The following is a 19242-nucleotide window of genomic DNA, read 5'->3' as shown; positions in this document are numbered from 1 at the left end:
TTACATTGGGAGTAGAATCTATTAAAATTACTGATGAATACACTTGAAAACACTAGAGGATTCACAGCTAACTCCTAGGTTTTTGTCCTGAGTAATTGAGTGAACTGAAATGTGGCAGACTGGCAGCAGTGAGGGCAGGGAAAACAAGAACTCTAGACATACTAAGTTTGAGATGTCTCTTGGATACCTAAAGGGTAGGGTCATTTAAGCACTTAGATACCTAGAGCTTAGTTAATACTGAAAATATAGATGGGGTTTAGAATCATAGGACTAGATGAGATACCCAGAGAGTTAGTATAAGAAGAAAGAGAAAAGGATGAGGACCTGATTACTGGGCCTACTATAACTTTTATACATAGAGAAGAAAAGGAAGAACGAAAAAAGGAGACTGAGGAGTTGCCAGTGAATTAAGAAAAAAACCAGGAAGATATCTGAAAGATAGATTATGATAAAGACGCACACTAAAAACATTTTCAAAAGAGGCATAACTAATAAGCCAAACTGGACATGGAATACCAGAAAAATATTCAATCCAAAAGAAGGCAAGGAAAGAAGAAAGAGTAAACAAAGAACAGATGGAAGAAATGAGAAACCAAGAGGGTAGACTTAAACCCAAACATAAATTATGTTAAATGTAAATGGTCTAAACATTCTAATTAAAGGGCAGAGATTATTCTCAAACAGCAAGAGCAATTATATCCTACCCACAAGGGAAACAGTAAAATACAGTTTAAAAAGTAAAAGGGTAAATGGGGCAGCCAGGTGGCTCAGGTGGTTGGAGTGCTGTGCTCCTAACACCGAGGTCACTGGTTCAATTCCCACATGGGCCACTGAGCTGCACCCTCCACAAGGAGATTGAAACAAGTACTTGACTTGGAGCTAATGGGTCCTGGAAAAACACAAACAAATTTTAAAAGTTTTTTTTTTTTTTTTTTTAAAAAGAAAGTAGGAGTTACTATATCAATAAAGAATAAAATAAACTTCTAAACGAGGAATATGGCTGGGGTGAAAGGAATATTTCATAATGATAAAGGAGTCAGTTCAAGAACACAGAACAAATCATTCTAAATGTGTAGGCACCAAGTAACAGTGCTTCCAAGTATATAAAGCAAAAACTAACAACTGAAAGCAAAATAGAAAATTCACAATTCTATTTAGATGTTTCAACACTTCTCATTTAGTAGTGGATAAACAAGTTAATAAAAAATCAGAAAGATATAGATGGCCTGATAACACCGTCAACCATCTTGGCTTACTTGACACGTAATACTTCACCCACCAATAACCCGTATACATTCTTCAGTGTACATGCAGCAGTCACCACAAATGTGTTACACCCTAAAATGTCTCAATAATTTTAGAGGAAATGAAAGCATAAAAAGTATGTTCTCTTACACACTTTTACAATGGAATTAAATCAGAAGTCAATAACAGATACCTGGGAAATCTCCACTAATTGGGAATAAAATAACGTATTTCTAAATAATGGGTTGATAAAAACAAAATTAGAAAATATTTTGGGCTGAATGAAATTGAAAACACAATTTATCTAAATGTGTTGAGTGGAGTACTTGGAGTACTTGAAGCTTGAAGTGCTTATATTAGAAATGAAGAAAGAAATAAAATTAATGATCTAAGTTTCTACCTTAAGAAACTTGAAGACCAAATTAAATCCAAAGTAAGTAGAAGAAAGAAAGAAGAAAGATAAGACTGGAAATAAATGAAATAGATAATGGACAAGGGAGAAAAAGCAAACAAAAACTGGTTCTTTGAACAGATCAATAACTGCTCTAGATAGACTACCCAAGGGAAAAAAAAGAGAGAAGATACAAATTACCAGCATCGGGAATCAGAGACGGGACAGATTCTGAAAGTAGTAAAAGGGGAATATACATGAACAACTATATTGGTAAGTTCTACATCATATATGAAATGGATACAATCCTTTAAAGACACAAAACTGCCTCAAGAAGAAATAGAAAATCTCAATAGCCCTGTATCTGTTAAAGCAACAAACCTGTAATTTAAAACTTCCCACAAAGAAAACTCCAAGTCCACATGGTTTTACTGGAAAATTCTATCACAGTTACGGAAGAAATAATACGAATCTTATACAAGTTTTTGCAGAAAATAGAAGGGGAAGAAATACATCCCAGCTCATTTTATGGGGTCACCATTACCATGATAGTAAAGCAAACAAAAGTTACAAGGAAAAGAAACTGCAGGCCAGTAGCCCTCCTGAACATGGACACAAAATCCTTAACAAAATAATAGCAAACTGGGCCGGCCTGGTGGCGCAGGCGGTTAGAGCTCCGTGCTCCTAACTCCGAAGGCTGCGGGTTCGATTCCCATATGGGCCAGTGGGCTCTCAACAAAAAAAATAAATAAATAAATAAATGTATAAAAAAAAAATCTTAAAAAAAAAAATAATAGCAAACTGAATCCATCAATATACAGAAAGGGTGATATAACACGACTAAAGAATACAAGTTTGGTCTAACATTTGAAAGTCAGTCAATATAATTTGCAATATTAGAATAATATTAGAATAAAGGAGGATAACCATATAATTATTTCAACAGAGCTAGAAAAGACATTTGACAAAATTCAACACCCGTTCATAGCAGCTTTATTCACAATAGCCAAAAATGGAAAACAACTCAAATGTTTAACAACAGATGAACGGATAGACAAATTGTGGTACATCCACACAATGGAATACAAAAGCAACAAAAATAATGAACTAGTGAGACACACAGCATGGATGAATTTCCAAAGTGAGCAAAAGAAGCCAGAAGCAAAAGAGTACATACTGTCATCATACGGAACTACTCTTATATAAATATATTCCACTTATATGAAGTTTTACAACAGGCAAAGCTAATCTAGAACGACAAAAAGGACCGTGTTGCCCTAAAATAAGACCTAACCCCAAAATAAGCCTTAGCATGATTTTTCAGGATGACATCCCCTGAACATAAGCCTTAATGCGTCTTTTGGAGCAAAAATTAATATAAGACCCGGTCTTATTTTCAGGGCAACATGGTAGATCAGCAGTTGGCTGGGGGTGGGGATTGACTGGGGAGAGGCACAAGGTAACTTTTGGGGGTGAGGGGAATGGTCTATATTTTGATTGAGGTGATGGTTACATGTGTGTGTATATATTTGTCCAAACTCATCCAACTCTACACTTAAAATTGGTGCATTTCATGTTATGTAAATTATACCTCAATAAAGGTGATAGTTTTGTGAGTGGTGGTTAAAAACTTATATTGTTCCTTGGTTTTGTCGTGGACCAGTATCCCTTTCCCTCCTTCACCTGGATGGTTGCTTAGGGCCTCAGGATGTAGGCTGCCTTCAGTGCCATTGCCTCCGTTTAGTTTTTTGTTATGTTCCTGATGTGGAATGCAGACTTGCCAGCCATCTAGCTGACATTTATTAAGTGCTTGCTATGATACTATGCCAGGTGCCACAGATAGGTAAAGAATAGTCACCTATTCTTATAGATGACACCTATTTCTGCCTTCAAGGAGCTTATGATCGTTGTAATAAGTACAGGAGATGAGCCACCTATAGTTATAGCTACTAAATAAGACAGTGCACCATGAAGGGTGAATTGCACACGGTCCCCACTGTGGAAGGAGGAAGTGATCACTTTTGTCTCCGTGAAGGAGGTGGCACTTGAGGTGGGCTTTGGAGAATTAATAGGTGGAGATGGCTGGGCATTAGGTGGGTAGGGTTGTGTGGGGGACAAGCGCTCGGACCTGAGAGGCATGAAAGGAAACAAGAATGTGGGAAAGTATAACGGAAGTCCTGGATTTGCAGGAGCACGGAGTCCAGGTGGGGGAATTAGAAAAGATGAGGCTGGATAGGAGTTTAGGACTAAACAACAGAGCTGAAATGTCTGTCTGTCGGCAATGTGAAGGCTTTTCAGATGATCATTCTGGTGAGGGAGGTAATCAGAGCTGGTCTCTGGCCCTGTCTCGGCATCAGTAGTGGTGATGGCGTGGAGCTGGCAGGGGCTAGGAGTGGGACGGAACCACTTAGCAGTCGCCCAGGTAGAAAGCAACAAGGCACTGAGTCGAGCAGATGCTCGGGCCATCTGGGATTTTGCTGGGACCCGCTGAGACCCTTTGGGATATGGGGTGGAAAGAATGATCGCTTGTCCATTTCTGCGCCTTGCCCTCATCCTTGGAACTCATACCAGCCATGCTGCTTGTTACAGACTGACTTGTGTCCCCCAGCAAAATTCATATACTGAAGCCCTAACCCCCCAATGTCACCAGATTTGGAGATGGGGCCTATAAGGAGGTAATAAAGGGTAAGTGAGGTCATAAGAGTGGGGTCTTAGAAGAAAAGAGACACTAGAGCTGTGTGCATAACAGAAGAAAGGCCATGTGAGGACACCAGGAAAAGGCCGCCATCTCCACGCCAGGAAGAGAAGCCTCGCTGGAAGCCGAGTCTACCAGCACCTTGATCATGGACCTCTAGCCTCCAGGACGGTGGGAAAATAAGTATCTGTTATGTAAGCCAGCCAGTGTATGGTATTTTGTTACGGCAGCCTGAGCAGACTCATACACCATGCCTCAGCAGCTCCTTCACCAATGCCCCCCCGGCCTATACCATAAATATAATATCGGGGGTTCCCAGTGCTTCATCGTAGGGTGACACACTTTGTGAAACAGTATCCCAGCCTTTGGCACCCTGCCCTGAGCCATTGGAGGGAAGTCAAGCCCCATGGCTCTTCCCAACTACCAGAGTGCGTGATTCCTCTTGTCTCGACAGCCCTTCACCATTTTCAAATATTTTAACTCTTTTGGACTGCATACCACCTTGTGAGATGAGCAGGGAAGAGCTGGCATCCCCACTTTACAGAGGAAGAAATTGAAAATCAGAGAATTCTAGTGGCTCGCCTAAGATAACGGCAAATAAGTTGCAAAGTCAGTTCTTCCACTCACGTCTCCCATTTCTCACTTCACCTTATGGCTTCCCTGCCAGCGCTTTTCCATGCTCTCATCCAAATGGAGCTTTCTGAGAAACCTATCATGGAGAGGAGATATAGGCTGGCTTTGGGCTTCATCCTTCCTCAGGCTTGTCCCTTTCCCTGGTCCCCCCAACATACCTGCATACACACATACGCGTTTATTTTCATTCTCCATAGTGTAGCTTGGCCTGCATGTCACAGCAACAGAACCTGGAAATTAGGGAGTGTGGGTAAAAGACAGAAGGGATGGGAGGGGGCTTGTGGGGCAACCAAAAGGGAAATTCCAGAAGGTGTGGCAGGAACACTAGCCTGTGCACATCTGAGCCACACGTAGACCAGGGTGCCAGGGAGATCTCACAGTGGGTTTGCTCCCAACTCCTGAAGACAACACCTTAACACGTGGTGTGCTTATGGTCATAAACGGAAGCCCCTTTCAGAAGTTTGCCCTTCCTCAAGCCTGTTGGTCTGTGTTGAGCTGAAAAAAAATCTGTTTGGAATCACAGAATTCTTGGGAAAATGTCAACTCTCACACCCATTGTCTCTGGAGCTGGCAGGCATCTTCTCGCTTCTGAGTGCACAGTTTACGGTCGGCTCTATTTTGGGGAACGAGCTATTTGTGGAGGACCTTTTGTTCCTTAGCTGCTGAGCATGCGTCTGGGCCTGTGTAAGGAGACAGACCACCACTACTGCCCCACCCTACTCCCCACCGGCCACATCGAGAATTTCTGCTATAATGACACATGGACAGGCGAGCTCATGTGTGTCATCCCATTTAATCCTCCCCTTGAGTTGGCAAACTAGGCAGGCACGGGCTTATTCCCCTCCTTCAGATGTGAGAGCTGAGTGTCAGGTGGTTTGGGGAACAACCCCTCTCGCCATAGGGGTCTCTGGAGGATAAACTGCCTCTTGCTTCAGTCACCATCACACTGGAAAGCAAGGGGCCACCTATTCTGCAGCGGCACCTGGGCCCTCCCTGTTGGATCATTTGTTTGTAGAGCTTTGCTTGAAAACTCATGTGGCTGTACTGCCTGAGGGTTCCCTCAGTCACTAAGTGGGAGCGAGAGGGTCGGGATCAGCCTCTCCTGGAGGTCCGTCCTGTGCTCTGTGCAAGCAGCCAGGCCTTCGTGCCCTCGACCTACAGGACCTGGCTCTCCCTCTGCTTCCAGAACAGCCCCTGGAGACACACACTGGCCCTCAGGGGCACGGAGGGGCTGCCCTGCCAGCTGTGACGAAGGCAGAGCTGCCCTGAGCACTCCCAAGGTGCAGGGGTATTAAGCAGCAACTGTGGTGACCCCTTGTCGCTGCCCGAGAAGTGGACTTTGGCAGCCCTGCTCCCCCCACCCCAGCTTGCCTACTGGGGTGCAGGCAGACTGTCCCAGACCCTGGCAGGCCACGCACCCCTCTTTGTGCAGGAGCCCTGGCCGGCCACCTGTTGTTAATCTAACCCTGGCAATCCACTCTGTACTGTGTCAGCAGTTCAAAAGGGCACTGTTAGTATTTTTTGCCGACTTCAATTAACGTGAGATTTCAGAGGCCCCTCTGATCACATTTCATCTGTCACCAGTCAAGAACAAAACAGACAGGTTCCAGTTGAGAGGAGAAAGGAGCAGGAGTTTATTGCAAACAACAACCAAATAGACAGTTTGGGCCCTGCCCAGCCAAGGGCGCTTGGGAGCGTCCAGCTGCTTCTGCTCTCCAGGTGGCCCCATGACTAGGCCCCGAAGGCCCCTTCTCACCAATGGCCCTCCCCTCCCAAAAAAGATGTAAGTGCAATAACTTACTTTGAAAGGCAAGAACGCTTCTATTAATAGTTTGCTATAATGTAGTTACATGGTGGTATAGGCAGTAAAACTTTATAGAACTGACCTCATTTTTTTATACATTTTTCTGAATTTTTAATGTATTTTTAATATATATATATTTAATATCCACCCCAGGCCATTAAGCTAAAGGAAAAGTTGCGTTTATACAGGGTTAAAATATCTTACAATGAGAACAGTAAGTATCGGTTGAGGTTCATGTTCCTTCTAGCACTCAGCTCTCTTTCCAACCACTGCGCAGCCAGATTGTTAGACATGGAAAACTGTCCTTCAAAATCAGTAGTATAAAGGCCTAGCTCTATGTATGTAAGAGAAGGGGGGCGAGGGGGCGGGCAAGACTGGGTAATGTTGTGTTCACTGGAATACGTTTCCTCCCTACAGCACCCTTCGTGAAGTGACACGGGTGAGGTTGGTGTGACTTTGAGAAGTAGGGTTTTCGTTGCCTTCTCATTTTTCTTTGTTACGGTCATGGATTCTTATCCTGGAGGTCTGTTTGCCAGACATCCTCCGCCCGCTGGGCAGGTTTGCCTCTGCACCTGACAGTCAGGACCATCGAGCAGTCAGGAAGCCCCAGAGTGTCTCCCAAGCTATCTCCTCCCAACCCAGCCCAGAGAGAATGGCTGCGTAAGCAGGATACACGGTAGTTTTCCTGGCAAAGTTCCTGTTGTCTCCCCAGCCGAAATGAGGGCAGAGGGGGCGCTGGAGCTGGGCCCAGTGTAGCCACAGCAACGTGTGCTGGGCCCCCACCTCACGACTGCTGCCCCCCACCCCTTTGCAGTGTCTTTGAACTAACCTGGCCACCGTGCTTCCCAAACCTGGAGGCACGGGAGTGAGAGCTGAGCATCAAGTATAGTTGAAAGATCGCAAGAAAACATTACAAAGCCTATGCGTGTCCTCCAAGTGCCCTTGCAAACTTGGGGACAAGCCTCTCCATGTGCCCCCAGAGCCCTCTCCTCCCAGGCCCAGGAGCAGTGACAGCATCCGAGGGTGGTAGCAGCACCTTAGTGTCAAGCCTTGGCCGCAGCCGGATCAGAGGCTCAGTGTCGGGGAGGCTGCCCATTGGTCTGCCGGCTACCCAGCGCTTCAGGTTTTCATCGCCATCTCCGTAGAGATCTTAGGCAGATAGCCGAAGGAGATCCTCGCGTCTTTTAGCTTATTCGCTTAGCAGTGACATACAGAGCACTGTCCACCTGCCTTCCTAAGGAAGCCAGCCGGCCTGGAGTCATCCGAGCTTGCTTCTTCATCGATGAGCTGTTACTGGGCCTCCTCCGGCCCTTGACGGCAGAACGCCTGGGCCTAGCCACCCAACGGAGAAGGCTGAGGAGATGGTGGCACTCAAGCAGACAGCTGAGCTGCTAAGTGAGGCATGATGCCCACTGAGGCTGCTGTCAGAGCCTGGGTGGCGTGTCCAGGCTCTTCTCTCAGCTTTGCCTCCGGTCAAAGGGGGCTGGGCAGTTACTTCTCCACTGGGGCCCGGGGTCGTCCCATGTCTATTGTGAAGGGATTGGACTGACAGGGTTTCTAACCCCCCCACCCAGCTCGGTGGTGCTGTGGTTCTCAGAGTGTTAGTTAGGCAGGTCCTAGAGAGCTGAGGCAGGGCGAGGACAGGCCTGGCACTGGGGAGCCCCCTGTGGGGAGATGCACGGGGATGTTTTCATCATTGACACTGGGCTGTGTTGGTAGGACAGGCAGCCAGAGCAACAGCTTCTTTTTCTACCAGAGGCTTTTTCGTCTCAGGTGTTTTAGTTGAAATTTGCCTGACTTAAGTCTAGCCCAGCCAGAAAGCAAATACATTGAGGATTGAGCACCAAGCGTTCCTTCCAGAAGAATCCACTTCATGCCCTCTCTCTCTTCCCTCCTCTGGGGCTATCCTAGTTCTCTTTCTTTATGCACTGATTCTCTCCTGGATGAAAACGTACTTATGGTGAAAGTTCTTCTCGGATCCTTCCAGCCACTAGAGCATTTAAGGAGGAAGCAAGGACTGTTCCCAGCCTTAAGCAATTTTCTTCTCCCCCTGGCTCGATTTGGGGGAGTCTGGGTGATTTCAGTGAACCTCAGAACTGGACAAGGCTTCTGAAGAGTTCTTGCAAGATCCTTAAACAAATGAAACCCTTAAAGCCAAACCTTCCAGAACATCTAATTCAATGTCTAAGACCCTTGTCACTTCTAGAAGATCAATTTTAGAGCTACGGTTCACACAGAGGTCTGACTCTGATTAAGGGAGGCCAAAGCCAGATCCTATCCCCAGTCCTGTTTCCGGATTAGATGAAAACATGAGGCCGAGGGGGAGACTGCGGTTTCCTGTAAACCCTGAGCAGCTCAAGGGCAGAGGATCCCACTCCCCGCCCCACCCCAGGGGCTGCCCTGTGCCCAGGCCCCCCGGCCCTCCTCACTGACCGGGTCAGTGAGGTAGAAGGTAAAAAGGGCCTGGGCTTCTCCCTGGGGGCTACTGCAGTGGACTTCCCAGGGCCTGCAAGACTCGCCTCAGAGCACAGACCCTGTGTGCCACAAGCTTCAGTGACGCGTAAGACCCAGGGCCAAAACCCAAGCTGCAGGTCTCAAGTCAGGCCGGTGTGGAGTGCCCCGGCCCCAAGAAGGAGGCCCCTTCTTACAGTCAGGGAAACCTGCTTCCAGAGGGCATCCTGCCCCCCAGATGTGAGACAGAGCAAGTGACCAGAGGAGCTAAGCCCCACAAACCCTTTCAGAGGCCAGAGAGAGGGGCTGAGACTTCTGCTCCCCTAGAGAAGAAGTGTCAGGGCAGGTTCTGTCTGCCCTACGCCTTGAGGACCAGAGCCCCCACCCGCCATGGAAAGCTCTGGAAGGTATGGTGCTATGCCAGGGATGGCTGATGACAGAAAGGCAGTCTGAGGCAGCGTAAGGGTCCATCTGCCTGCCTGGAGGCTGAGCGTAGGCCCACGTCCGCTAGTAAATCCTGTACCCTGCTCTCGACCCGCTTCTGCCATGACCCCAGGCTCTAGCTTGTGTGTCCCAGGTATAAATCCTTCCACACCAGGACACTGCTCAGCAGCCCCAGTGAGTGACCAGGGTGGGGCAGGGGAAGGGAGAAAGAGCCTCCTGGAGGGGTCTGACGGGTGGAGAGCAGAGCTGCCCCGACCTGCCCACCATAGCTGTCATCCTGCCTGCAGCGGGATCAGGCGAGCTGAAGGGCAGAAGTGTGTGCGTGATCCCGTCCCCACCTGGACACGTCTCTGCAGCCCTTTCTCCCTCTAGAAGCTTTTCTTCCTCCAGCACCACGGGTACTGTGGGTGACCTGTATCCACCCCTGCAGTGTTCACCCAGATCCAGGGTGCAAGGGCGTGGGAACATGTCCCATCCTCCTGGATGCCAGCATTGCTGGGTGACAGCAGGATTCTTTGGCTCCAGCTCCTCTCCTCCTCTGCTCACTACCTCTGGGTGTGTCCAGTACAAGGGACAGCCAGGACGGGGACTCCTCCATTCAGGGAGCGGCAAGGCAGGTGCCCTGGTCCAGGAGGCCGGATTCCATGGGCTTTCAGGAAGAGAAAAGGAGATGGGAAGGCAGGAGACTGACTGCTGAGCAGCCTGTTCTTCAGACACAGTCAGGGGCCTGGTGACCAGGGACCACACAGAAGAGGGAGGGATGGAAGTGACTGACTGTTGCTGCTGCTGGGTCTGGATGGGGATCAAACGCGACTCGCCGGTTAAACCAGGCAGGATGGAGGAGCAGGAGTGGGGAGAAAGGTCTTCAGCTTCAAATGGATGCACGACTGCAAAACTCGGCCCTCCAGCTTCCTCCACTGCCTCTAGCCAGGAGCAGGGGTCTCGGCCTCCATGCGGGGGAGGGTCAGGGGCCTGCTGCCCCCTCTCTCCCCACAGTCACGGGGCCTCAGACGTGGGGCGGCTGAAAGTGCTGAGGGTCAGGCCCTGGCCCAGGCCAGGTTCCTAAGAGGACAGTCGAGTGGGAGGCTGGGGGCCTGGAAAGCATGGGCATGGCCAGTGCCCCAAGGTCGGGGAGGGCGCGGGGATGGGACCGCAGGGGCCCTGTCAGGTAGCCCAGGAGATGGCTGCACTGTGCTCCTTGGCCTTCATGCGGAGGGCAGCAATGCTCGAGGTCTTGCGGTCTGGCTCGCCGTTGAGCTCATAGCCATTGAGGCCTGGGCTGAGGCCCGCTGCTCCAAACAGGCCACCCATGTGCGTCTGGCCCACGTGACTGCCAGCCCCAGAGACACTCAGGAAGTCGGTGACGCTGCTGGCCCCAGAGCCAGGGGGGTGGGCATGAGGGGACATGCAGGCTGGCACCGGGTCGCAGGGGACCACGCAGGCTGGAACGGGTGAGGCAGCCCCATTGTTGCCAATCCAGGACGGGTTCTGAATCTGGGGAGATGGAAGGGAAAGAGGTCATAGGCCGGGTGGGGTGGAGGTGACGGGGGTCCATAAGGGGCCTCCCCTACCCCCTAAATGACCTCTCCCTGCTTAGCAGTCCATCCCTATGATGAAACCGTTCTCGAACTTACATGGGAGCCTCTCAATACTTTTAAGGCCTCCAGATGCTCTCAGGAGGGCCTGGCTTTTATGCTTTGGCTCCTGTGTGCCCAGGGCCAGGCTCTCAGCAGACAGAAATTCCCTTCTAAGAACTGAACTTCAGACTTCATCAAGGTCCAGTGAAAGGGCTGTCCTGGGGCCACAGCTAAGCAGCTGAGGGCAGCCCCCACCCAGCCGGCTGGCTTCCTGATTGCAGACACTGTTGCAGGTTCCATCTCTGCATGCATGGACTCCTTGAGGTCAGAGGCTATGTCTTCCTTGCCCGAGGCCCCTCCCCAGGCCCAGCGCCTCCTAGGTACCCGATAAATGGGAGCTAACCCTAACTTGGAGGCTTTGGCGTTGGGAACATGTGCTCTGGACTTACAGGTCGTGGTGTGGAGGGCTAGAGATAGGCAGTGAGGGCCTCAGTCTCTCAGAAGCCAAGGTCAGTGGCTGAGATTCGAGGCTTCAGAACCACTGAGGCTTCAGAACTCACTCAGGATGGAAGGGGCTGCCTCGGGGGGTGGTGAGTGCGAGCGAGTAGATGGATGGAGCCTGGTGGATGTCCACATGCCTCAGGGGTGTGGCGGGCGCTCAGGCAGCAGTGAGGGCTGAACGGGGCATTTTGTCTGCCATCCATGCAGCTGTAATCCCTTCCCCTCCCCAGCTTCCACCTCTGGACCCCTTTTTCCTCTAAGCATTTATGGGGAGGTAGAGCTGGGGACTCAGCAAAAAAAAAAAAAAAATACATCTCTCCAAGTGTCTTGGGTGGAGGGACAGGGTGGGCAGGACGAGCTCTGAGGAAGAGACTGTGCACCTCTCAGCCAGCACATCGGATTCTCGGTGGCCCTCAGGCTGCTGTGCTGGCCTGCCTCCCGGCGCCAGGGTTTGGAATGCACTCAGGGAAGGCATTAAAAGCAGAGTGAGGAGGGAACTCTACCCTCAAATCCCACAGGTATTGTCATGGCAACAAGAACGGCTTGCAAGTTGGCTTTGGTTCGTTGGGTAATGGGGCATTGGTTGGCTTTCCCCCACTCCCTCTTTCAAGAGGTCTGGGGGGTGCAATATGTGGGTGAGAGGAATGCATGAGAGGGATGAGTCCTCCTGTGTGGTTTTTCTCCCTTCAGCATGCAAGCAGCAGAGATCAAGGCCAAGGAGTTAGGGCTGGAGGTCCACGCTCCAGGGGACAGCGGGATGCTGGGTTTGGGGAGGGAGTAAGGGGAAGAAAAGACGAAACGACACAGCAGGAGCTGGGGCAGATGGTGTGTGTGTATAAGACACCCCACATTCTTCACCCTCACCCCCAGGCCTGACCCTTGACTCATTCCACATGAATCCTGGGGGGGGGGGGCACGGCTGGTCTTGGTGAAGTACCCAGATATGCCAGTATGGCCCTGAGACAGCAAGAAGTAAAGGGGACTCAGGAAGGTCTGTGCCGCTGGGTGGGGCTGGACTTAGAGGCCATGACAGAAGGAGGACTGAGGGGGAGGAATGGCCACCTCTGCTGGATAGATTGAGGGGTGTCAGGAGTGGACTCGGCCAAAAGTAGGTTTCTCCCAGTATCCTGGGTACCTGACATTACTCATATTATTTCTTGTCCCTTTGCATCTCACTGAGGACTCAACAGCCACTAGAACAGGGGGCTGACAGATATCTACAAAGATGCTCGGTGGGGACAGAAGGCCAAGATGGGACACAGACGCCCAGGGGAGCTGGCAGCCCACAGAGCAAGCGTTGTAAAAATGTATGACTCACACAGTATTTTTGCGGTGTCCAGTTTAGACCTTACACAGCCTTTCAAAGGTGTTGGGACAGGGACTTTTATAATGTCCATGTTACAGATGGAGAAACTGAGGCTCAGAGAGCTTGTGATTGCCCAAAGTGAGAAAGATTGGGGTGACAACCTGTCCTGGGCCTCAGAACTCCGTGTTCATTTAAGTCCTCCAGATGCCAGCACTGCCTTTCCTGGGAACACTGATGGTTCCTGATGGCCTCAGCCTGCCTTGGTTCTGACGCCCATAGCAAAAGTGGCAACAGCAGTAGAGGAGGAAGCCACCCTCACTGCCCCAACGTTCCCTTCCCTAAAGCCCAGCCAAGCCTGGGTCAACATGTGGGACAGAAATTGCTCTGGGTCTCCTACACTCTGTTGTCTACAGGCACACACCTGAACTGGGCCTGAAAGGACCTTGGAGCCGTTAGTCCCTTCTCAGAGAACCTAGGTCCTTCTCTAAGGTACTCGTTCTCAGAGCGCGCGGGGCTGGGGGTCGGAACAGGCAGCTCGGGGCAGGGACTTACCTGGGCGTAGTTCTCAGCTCGGGTGAGGAGGGGCAGCTCATAGGCTGTGGAGAAGTGGGTTCGGACCTGCTGCATCTGCCCAAAACGCTCCCTCTTCCTCCACTTGGCCCTCCGGTTCTGGAACCAGACCTAGAGGAGAAGGCAGTTGTCACCGGGGTCAGGCCCCGAGCTGGAGGCTTCACCGTCAGGAGGTGCAAGCCGACCCCTTGTCCCTACCAGCAGGACATGGGGCTACAGATAAGCGCTGCGTTAGTCTTTATCCTGCAGAGCTTACAATCTAGAATGACCACCCGGAAGTCAGGAAGGCAGCTTACCCCAACTAGCCATGGGTATGACCATGGGCCGGGAACTTCATTTTTCCTAAGCTTCAGAACAGGACAAGCGTCACACATACATGAAACACATCACTGGCCACTTAGCAATCATCCAATCAACCCCAACACGTAGCCCAGTCTGCTGAGGGCTACGGACCCCTGTGGAGAGCCTGACAAAGGCTGTGAATGCTCCTCCAGAAAATCCTTCTACTGGAGGACCTCTCTCTCTCTCTGTCTCTCTCTCTCACACACACACAGTTTTCCAAAAGGTTCATAGCTCCCCGGGGCATATTGGCCCAGATTCCCTACCTTCCTGAATAACTCTCTGCAGCCTTCTTACTGGAAACAGTCTCCCAGCTCAGAGCCCCCTATGTTAAAGGTTCTGTGGACAACAGGGGTTCAGCTGGGCAACAGAGGCAATCGGGGATGGCTTCTTGGAGGGGAGGACTGGAGCTGGGCCTTCAGTGTTGGTTAGAGGGAGGAAAGCCCAGGCCTGAGTTTAAAAACAGTAGGGCAGGCTCAGGAGGCCTCAGGAGGCCACGCTGCCCTGTTGTGGGGAGTGGTGGGAGAGAAAGAAGGTGGAAGCAGATAGCAGACTGTGGAGAGCCTTGAGTACCAAGCGAAAGGGTTTGCCCTTGGTGCTATCAATAGAGGCGTCCGCTGCAAACTCTCCATGCAGGAGAGTGCCTGATACTGAGCAGGAAGGGAGCCCACCTGTCACTGATCGGGGTGGGTTGACTGGGAACCCCATGAGGAGGGTGGTCTCCGAGTCAGGTGAGGGAGCCGGAATCTCTGGGGTGAGGCGGGTCCATTTCCTTTGCTGGAGCATTTCAGGCAGGCTGAGAACTTTCCCAAGGCTCGTAGGAAGAGCTCACCTTGGGGCCTCCTGCCCTGTCCGTGACTTGGGATCACAGGATGGGACAAGAGGTGAAGAGGGATCAGCTTCCTGGCCAGGGATGGCTTCAGGCTGAGTCCAAGGCAGACCTTGGAGCTCCCCGGAGGGAGATTTCTGTCAGCTTGATGTGTGCCTGACAGCTGACTAAGGGGCACGTGGGCACAGCTGGAACAGCACACCATCAGTGGCCTCGAGGATGGGGAGCAGGGAGCCATGACAAAGAGCTTGGATGTTAAGGCCTAAGCACTGAGAGCGCCGGCTTTCCTCAGGTGCAGTCCCTGCCGCATGGGTGGAAACACTTCCCGTCCATCATGATCAGTGCTGCTGCAGAGCTAAGTAAGAGGGGTCATCTCCAGAAACAACTGTCAGCTAGAGCACCAGGCTTCCTCATAGGAAGGAGCTGGAGCTGGGCCTGAGGCACAGCCAGGCTCCCCACAGGGCAGCACGGAGGCTGCTAAGCCTGAGGAGGCTTCAAGTGTAGCCAGGAAACGGAGCGTCCATTGGAGCACTGGCATTGCCAATGGCCTCAGTTTCTGCATCTGGAAAATGGGCCAATATCTGTATTGACATCCCCATAGGGGTGGTGCCTCATAGGGCGGCAGGAGAGATAGACATGAAATTTTGTCACAGGTTTTAGAGTACTTCACACTTGTTTATTTATGGGTCCTGAACTTTCTTGCTATCTTTTGCTAGAGGAAAGGAGTCACAAAAGCTGAAGTATGTGTGTCTTATGTTAGTGTGGGGAGGGTGGGGGTGAGGAGGGAGTGTGGGACTACACCTCATTTTCCCTCCCTAGTCCCAAGTATACATGTTCACAAGAGTGTGTGTGCGCGCGCGCACACACACACACACACACACACACACACACACACACACACACTGGCCAACATTTATTTCAGAGTCACTCCGTCTCCCCTCTGCACTCTGTGGCCTCCCTGGAGACTGGCCCTCTCCTGGGCTTGGGGTCTCGCCCTGCCCCAGAGCCTCCTGGGGCCCCTTCTTCCCTGGGGGCTTTGGGGTCCAGGCCCAGTCCGCCCACTGGGAACCAAGGGCATATCGGGTCTCCTTTCTGTGCTGCTGAAATGGGATCCCCCTTTATCAGTGGCCTGGAATGGGGGACTGGGGGCAGGATGAGAGACTGCATCAGAGGAGCTTGTTTTCATTTCATGTTTAATTTCCTGCAGGCTTAGCTCAGTCTTTCCGCTCCTTCCTCCACCTCCCAGGGTTTTCTGTGGGGGGAGTTGGGGAGGAGGGGAGAAGCCCCCTGGAGGCATCAAGATGGCTTCTTTCTTTGGGGGTGGGGAGAAGGCAAGACAAAGCTTATGTTGCTGCCACTGCAGGGGTTTCCCTGAGTCTCTGTGGGCTTCAGTCACTGTATGGGAAATGTGAAGGTGGAGAGACACTGGTGGAGTGTCACATAGGTTCTGGATGGGCTGGGAGGATCACAGAGCAAGGAGGAAGGAGGCCAGGGTCCCAACCAGGGCCTGGAATTGAGGGGCGGAGCAGAGTTGGGGGAGATGGAATGTAAGGTGGGGGGGCTGGAGCTAAGTGTGGGGGAGGAAGAGGCGGGGAGAGGGGAGACCTGGTTATCTAGGAAGATGGATGAGCAGGCGTGGGAGAGGCAGCAGAGATAGCACTGTCTTTGGGAAGGGAGTGGCTTGGGGTCAGGCTGAGGGCTTTATTTGAGGGCTAAAGATGGAGCTTGGGGGAGGCGGCCCAGCTGTGGGGGAGCAGCCCAATGGGAGCAGACCTCCCCACCTCCTTCTCCGGTTCCTTCCTCCCTGGGCCTTACCCTATATGCAAAGCTGGAGCTTTTCTGCTCAAATCAAAGCTTAAGACAACTTAGCCTCTCGGGTCTTCAGTGTTCTCACACATAAATTGGGTGATGGCAGGGGTATCCTCACGGGACCCCCCTGTGCTGACATTCATGGGCCCTGAGGCTTCGAGTTGCCTTCCATTTCTGACCCCTGGAGCTCGGGACTCTGAGACACCCCCACACGCCCCCGCCACAAATGCTCTGTGCCCCAGGCCTGTCTCCACTGTACGGCCCTAGGCAGGAGAGTGGCCTCCAAGGTCCCGGCCTTCCATTCTGCGTGTCTCACCCCAGGACCACCCCAGCATAGGCCCAGTCAGCACAGGCCTCTCCCCAAGGAACCAACTGTCTTGGCAGAGGCCTTGCTAACCGCAGCCCATCTGGGGCCAGGGTGGGGTGGCCCAGAGCGAGGGAGGGAGGGAGGCCTCTGTCTTATTGTCTTCAGACACCAGCTGCGGAGATTGGAATCCCAGACAGCAGAGAGAGGCCCCTTCAGCCCTCTGGAGCAGGGCCAAACCCCGGGCTTCTTCCCAGGAAAGGTCCATCTCGGCGTCCTCATCGCCTCCTTCCTGTCCCCACCGCTACTCTACGCCAGGCACCTGGCTTCCCACCAGCTGAGTACGGCCCCGCACTAACTCAACAGAGGTAGGCAGGGGGTTCCATCAGCACTCCCTCCACCCCCCAGGGCACTGTGGGGCTCAGGGCTCAACCCAGAGGTCTGACGCACAAGAAGATCCCACCCACCCTGCTGCCTTTATACAAAGAAAGTCTCGGAACAATCTGGCACGTGTCCTGGTACAGCAAACTAAAGTGGAAGAAGCAGTGGGATGGAAGTCAGGAGTCCTAGATTCTAGTCTCAACACTGCCAGTGAGTCACTCCTCCTGACTCGCCTGATCCCCGGCAGTCGTTTCCCACCTCTGAGCCTCTTCTTACGCGTTATCAAACAAGAGGAGCAGGTGATCCTTTCCAGCCTAACATTCTATAATTCTGTGATCCTCCCCTTAGATGATAAGATACACAACCCATTCGGGTTTCCCTTTCTGCCGTGGCTGCCAGGAAGCTCAGGGTTGCAATTTGTGCTCAGTGACAACTATGATCCTAAGCCTAGATTTTTGACATAATTACCTTTCCATTTCACGAAGTTGTTGTTCTTAGATGAAAATAAAGAAAATAGTAAATCTTTCATTGTAAGCTGCCTCAGCTCCATTTTTGGATGTAGGCATAAATTGTGTGTGTGTTTGTGTGTGTGCACGCGTGCAGACAGAATACTCTATTTTAGGTGGTGACTGAAAAATGCTAGATATGCTCCAACGTCATTTCCACGTCTTGTACTAAAAGAGCCATCCTTCTTTCGATACTAAGTGAATTCTACTCCTGGACATTCCCATCCATTTGTTAGGAACACACACATGCACACATATATGTATACACGTCCCGCACAGGAAAGGAACTGGTTTGTCCCCACCAGCTTGGCATTGGAGAGGAATAAAACAGACAGCCTGCTCTCAGGAACTTATGGTTAAACAACCTGACTATTCAGAATTACTTTGGGTACCTGAAGTTAATGGATGGCTACATATTTACTGATAACTGTTAGACCTTTTCACAGTAGCTTATTGTAGATGAAAACGTTTCTGGCCTAAATTATGAATGCCTCTGCCTCAATAAATAGAACATGGTAGAGAGTGATGAACCTTTTATTGATGCCTAATGCAACAGGGGGCACCCTTGGGCCTGCTGAGTAACCAAGGGCTTTGTCCTGGCACTGAAAGGCCCACTGAGCTGAGCTGAGCTGCTTTAAAAAAAAAATAAATAAATAAAATAAATAAATAAATAAATAAATAAATAAATAATAGTATTTTTCTTAAGCTATTGATTCCCTAACCCACTGGAAGGGAGGGGATGGGGACGGGGAACTGCTATTTAACACCTTATTTGCTATTTCTAACATGCTCTGGGGTGGAAAAGCAGACTGAGCAAGATATTTATTTTGTGCTAAGCTGAAGCTTGAGCTCTAGTGTGTGAATTTTGTCACCTGTTTTAAGGTATTCAAAGTTCTTGGCTTCCTTTCTGATTTTTTCTTTGCTGAATTTCATGCATGGTGGGGGAACGCACCTCTGGACAAAAGAGGTCAATTGGTCCACAGATATTCCTTTTTTGCCCTTGTCGCTCTGAGTTCAGCCTTCTCTAATTGGTAGAAATACAGTGATGAAACTAGACAGTACCTGCCCTCAAAGACTCACTTTCTAGTGGGAGGAGACAAGCAGATCAAATACTTTAAGCCAGTTATAAATTCTACGAAGAAGATAAAATAGGATAATGTGGTAGTAGGTAACCTGGTTTGGTTATGTTGTGTTGTGTTGTGTTGCGTTGGTATACATGTGTTGTGTATACATTGTTGAGTTGGGTTGGGTTGGACTGTGTTGAGTTGTGTTGCATTGTGTTGGTTTGTGTTGACTTGGGTTGAGCTGTGTCGGACTTTTTGGGTTGGGTTGGGTTGGGTTATGCTGTGTTGGATCGTGTTGTGTTGGGTGGCTGGGTGGTGGTAGGGACTAGTGCTTTTGCCATGGTGGGCAGGAAGACTTCTCAAAGGAGGTAAATCTAGTTGGGACCTGAACGA

General features: G+C 50.6%; 1 protein-coding gene across 1 annotated transcript in view; it reads right to left on the bottom strand.

Annotated features, from left to right (window-relative positions):
• Positions 1-10640: 10640 nt before the first annotated feature.
• ALX4 (ALX homeobox 4) overlaps positions 10641-19242 on the bottom strand; it is a gene marked incomplete at its 5' end in the record, with an annotated part of 41853 nt that continues 33251 nt past the window's right edge. Inside the window, 2 exons of the mRNA XM_081063326.1 lie at positions 10641-11157; positions 13600-13728. Of these exons, the coding sequence (XP_080919452.1) occupies positions 10828-11157; positions 13600-13728 (459 nt within the window). The 3' untranslated portion in view covers positions 10641-10827. The remainder of the gene's footprint in view (positions 11158-13599; positions 13729-19242) is intronic.

Source organism: Rhinolophus hipposideros (genome assembly GCF_964194185.1).
Source record: "Rhinolophus hipposideros genome assembly, chromosome: 10".
In the NCBI taxonomy this organism is placed as follows: domain Eukaryota; kingdom Metazoa; phylum Chordata; class Mammalia; order Chiroptera; family Rhinolophidae; genus Rhinolophus; species Rhinolophus hipposideros.
Note: the sequence above shows the minus strand (reverse complement) of the source record. Positions and strands in the feature narration are given on the sequence as shown.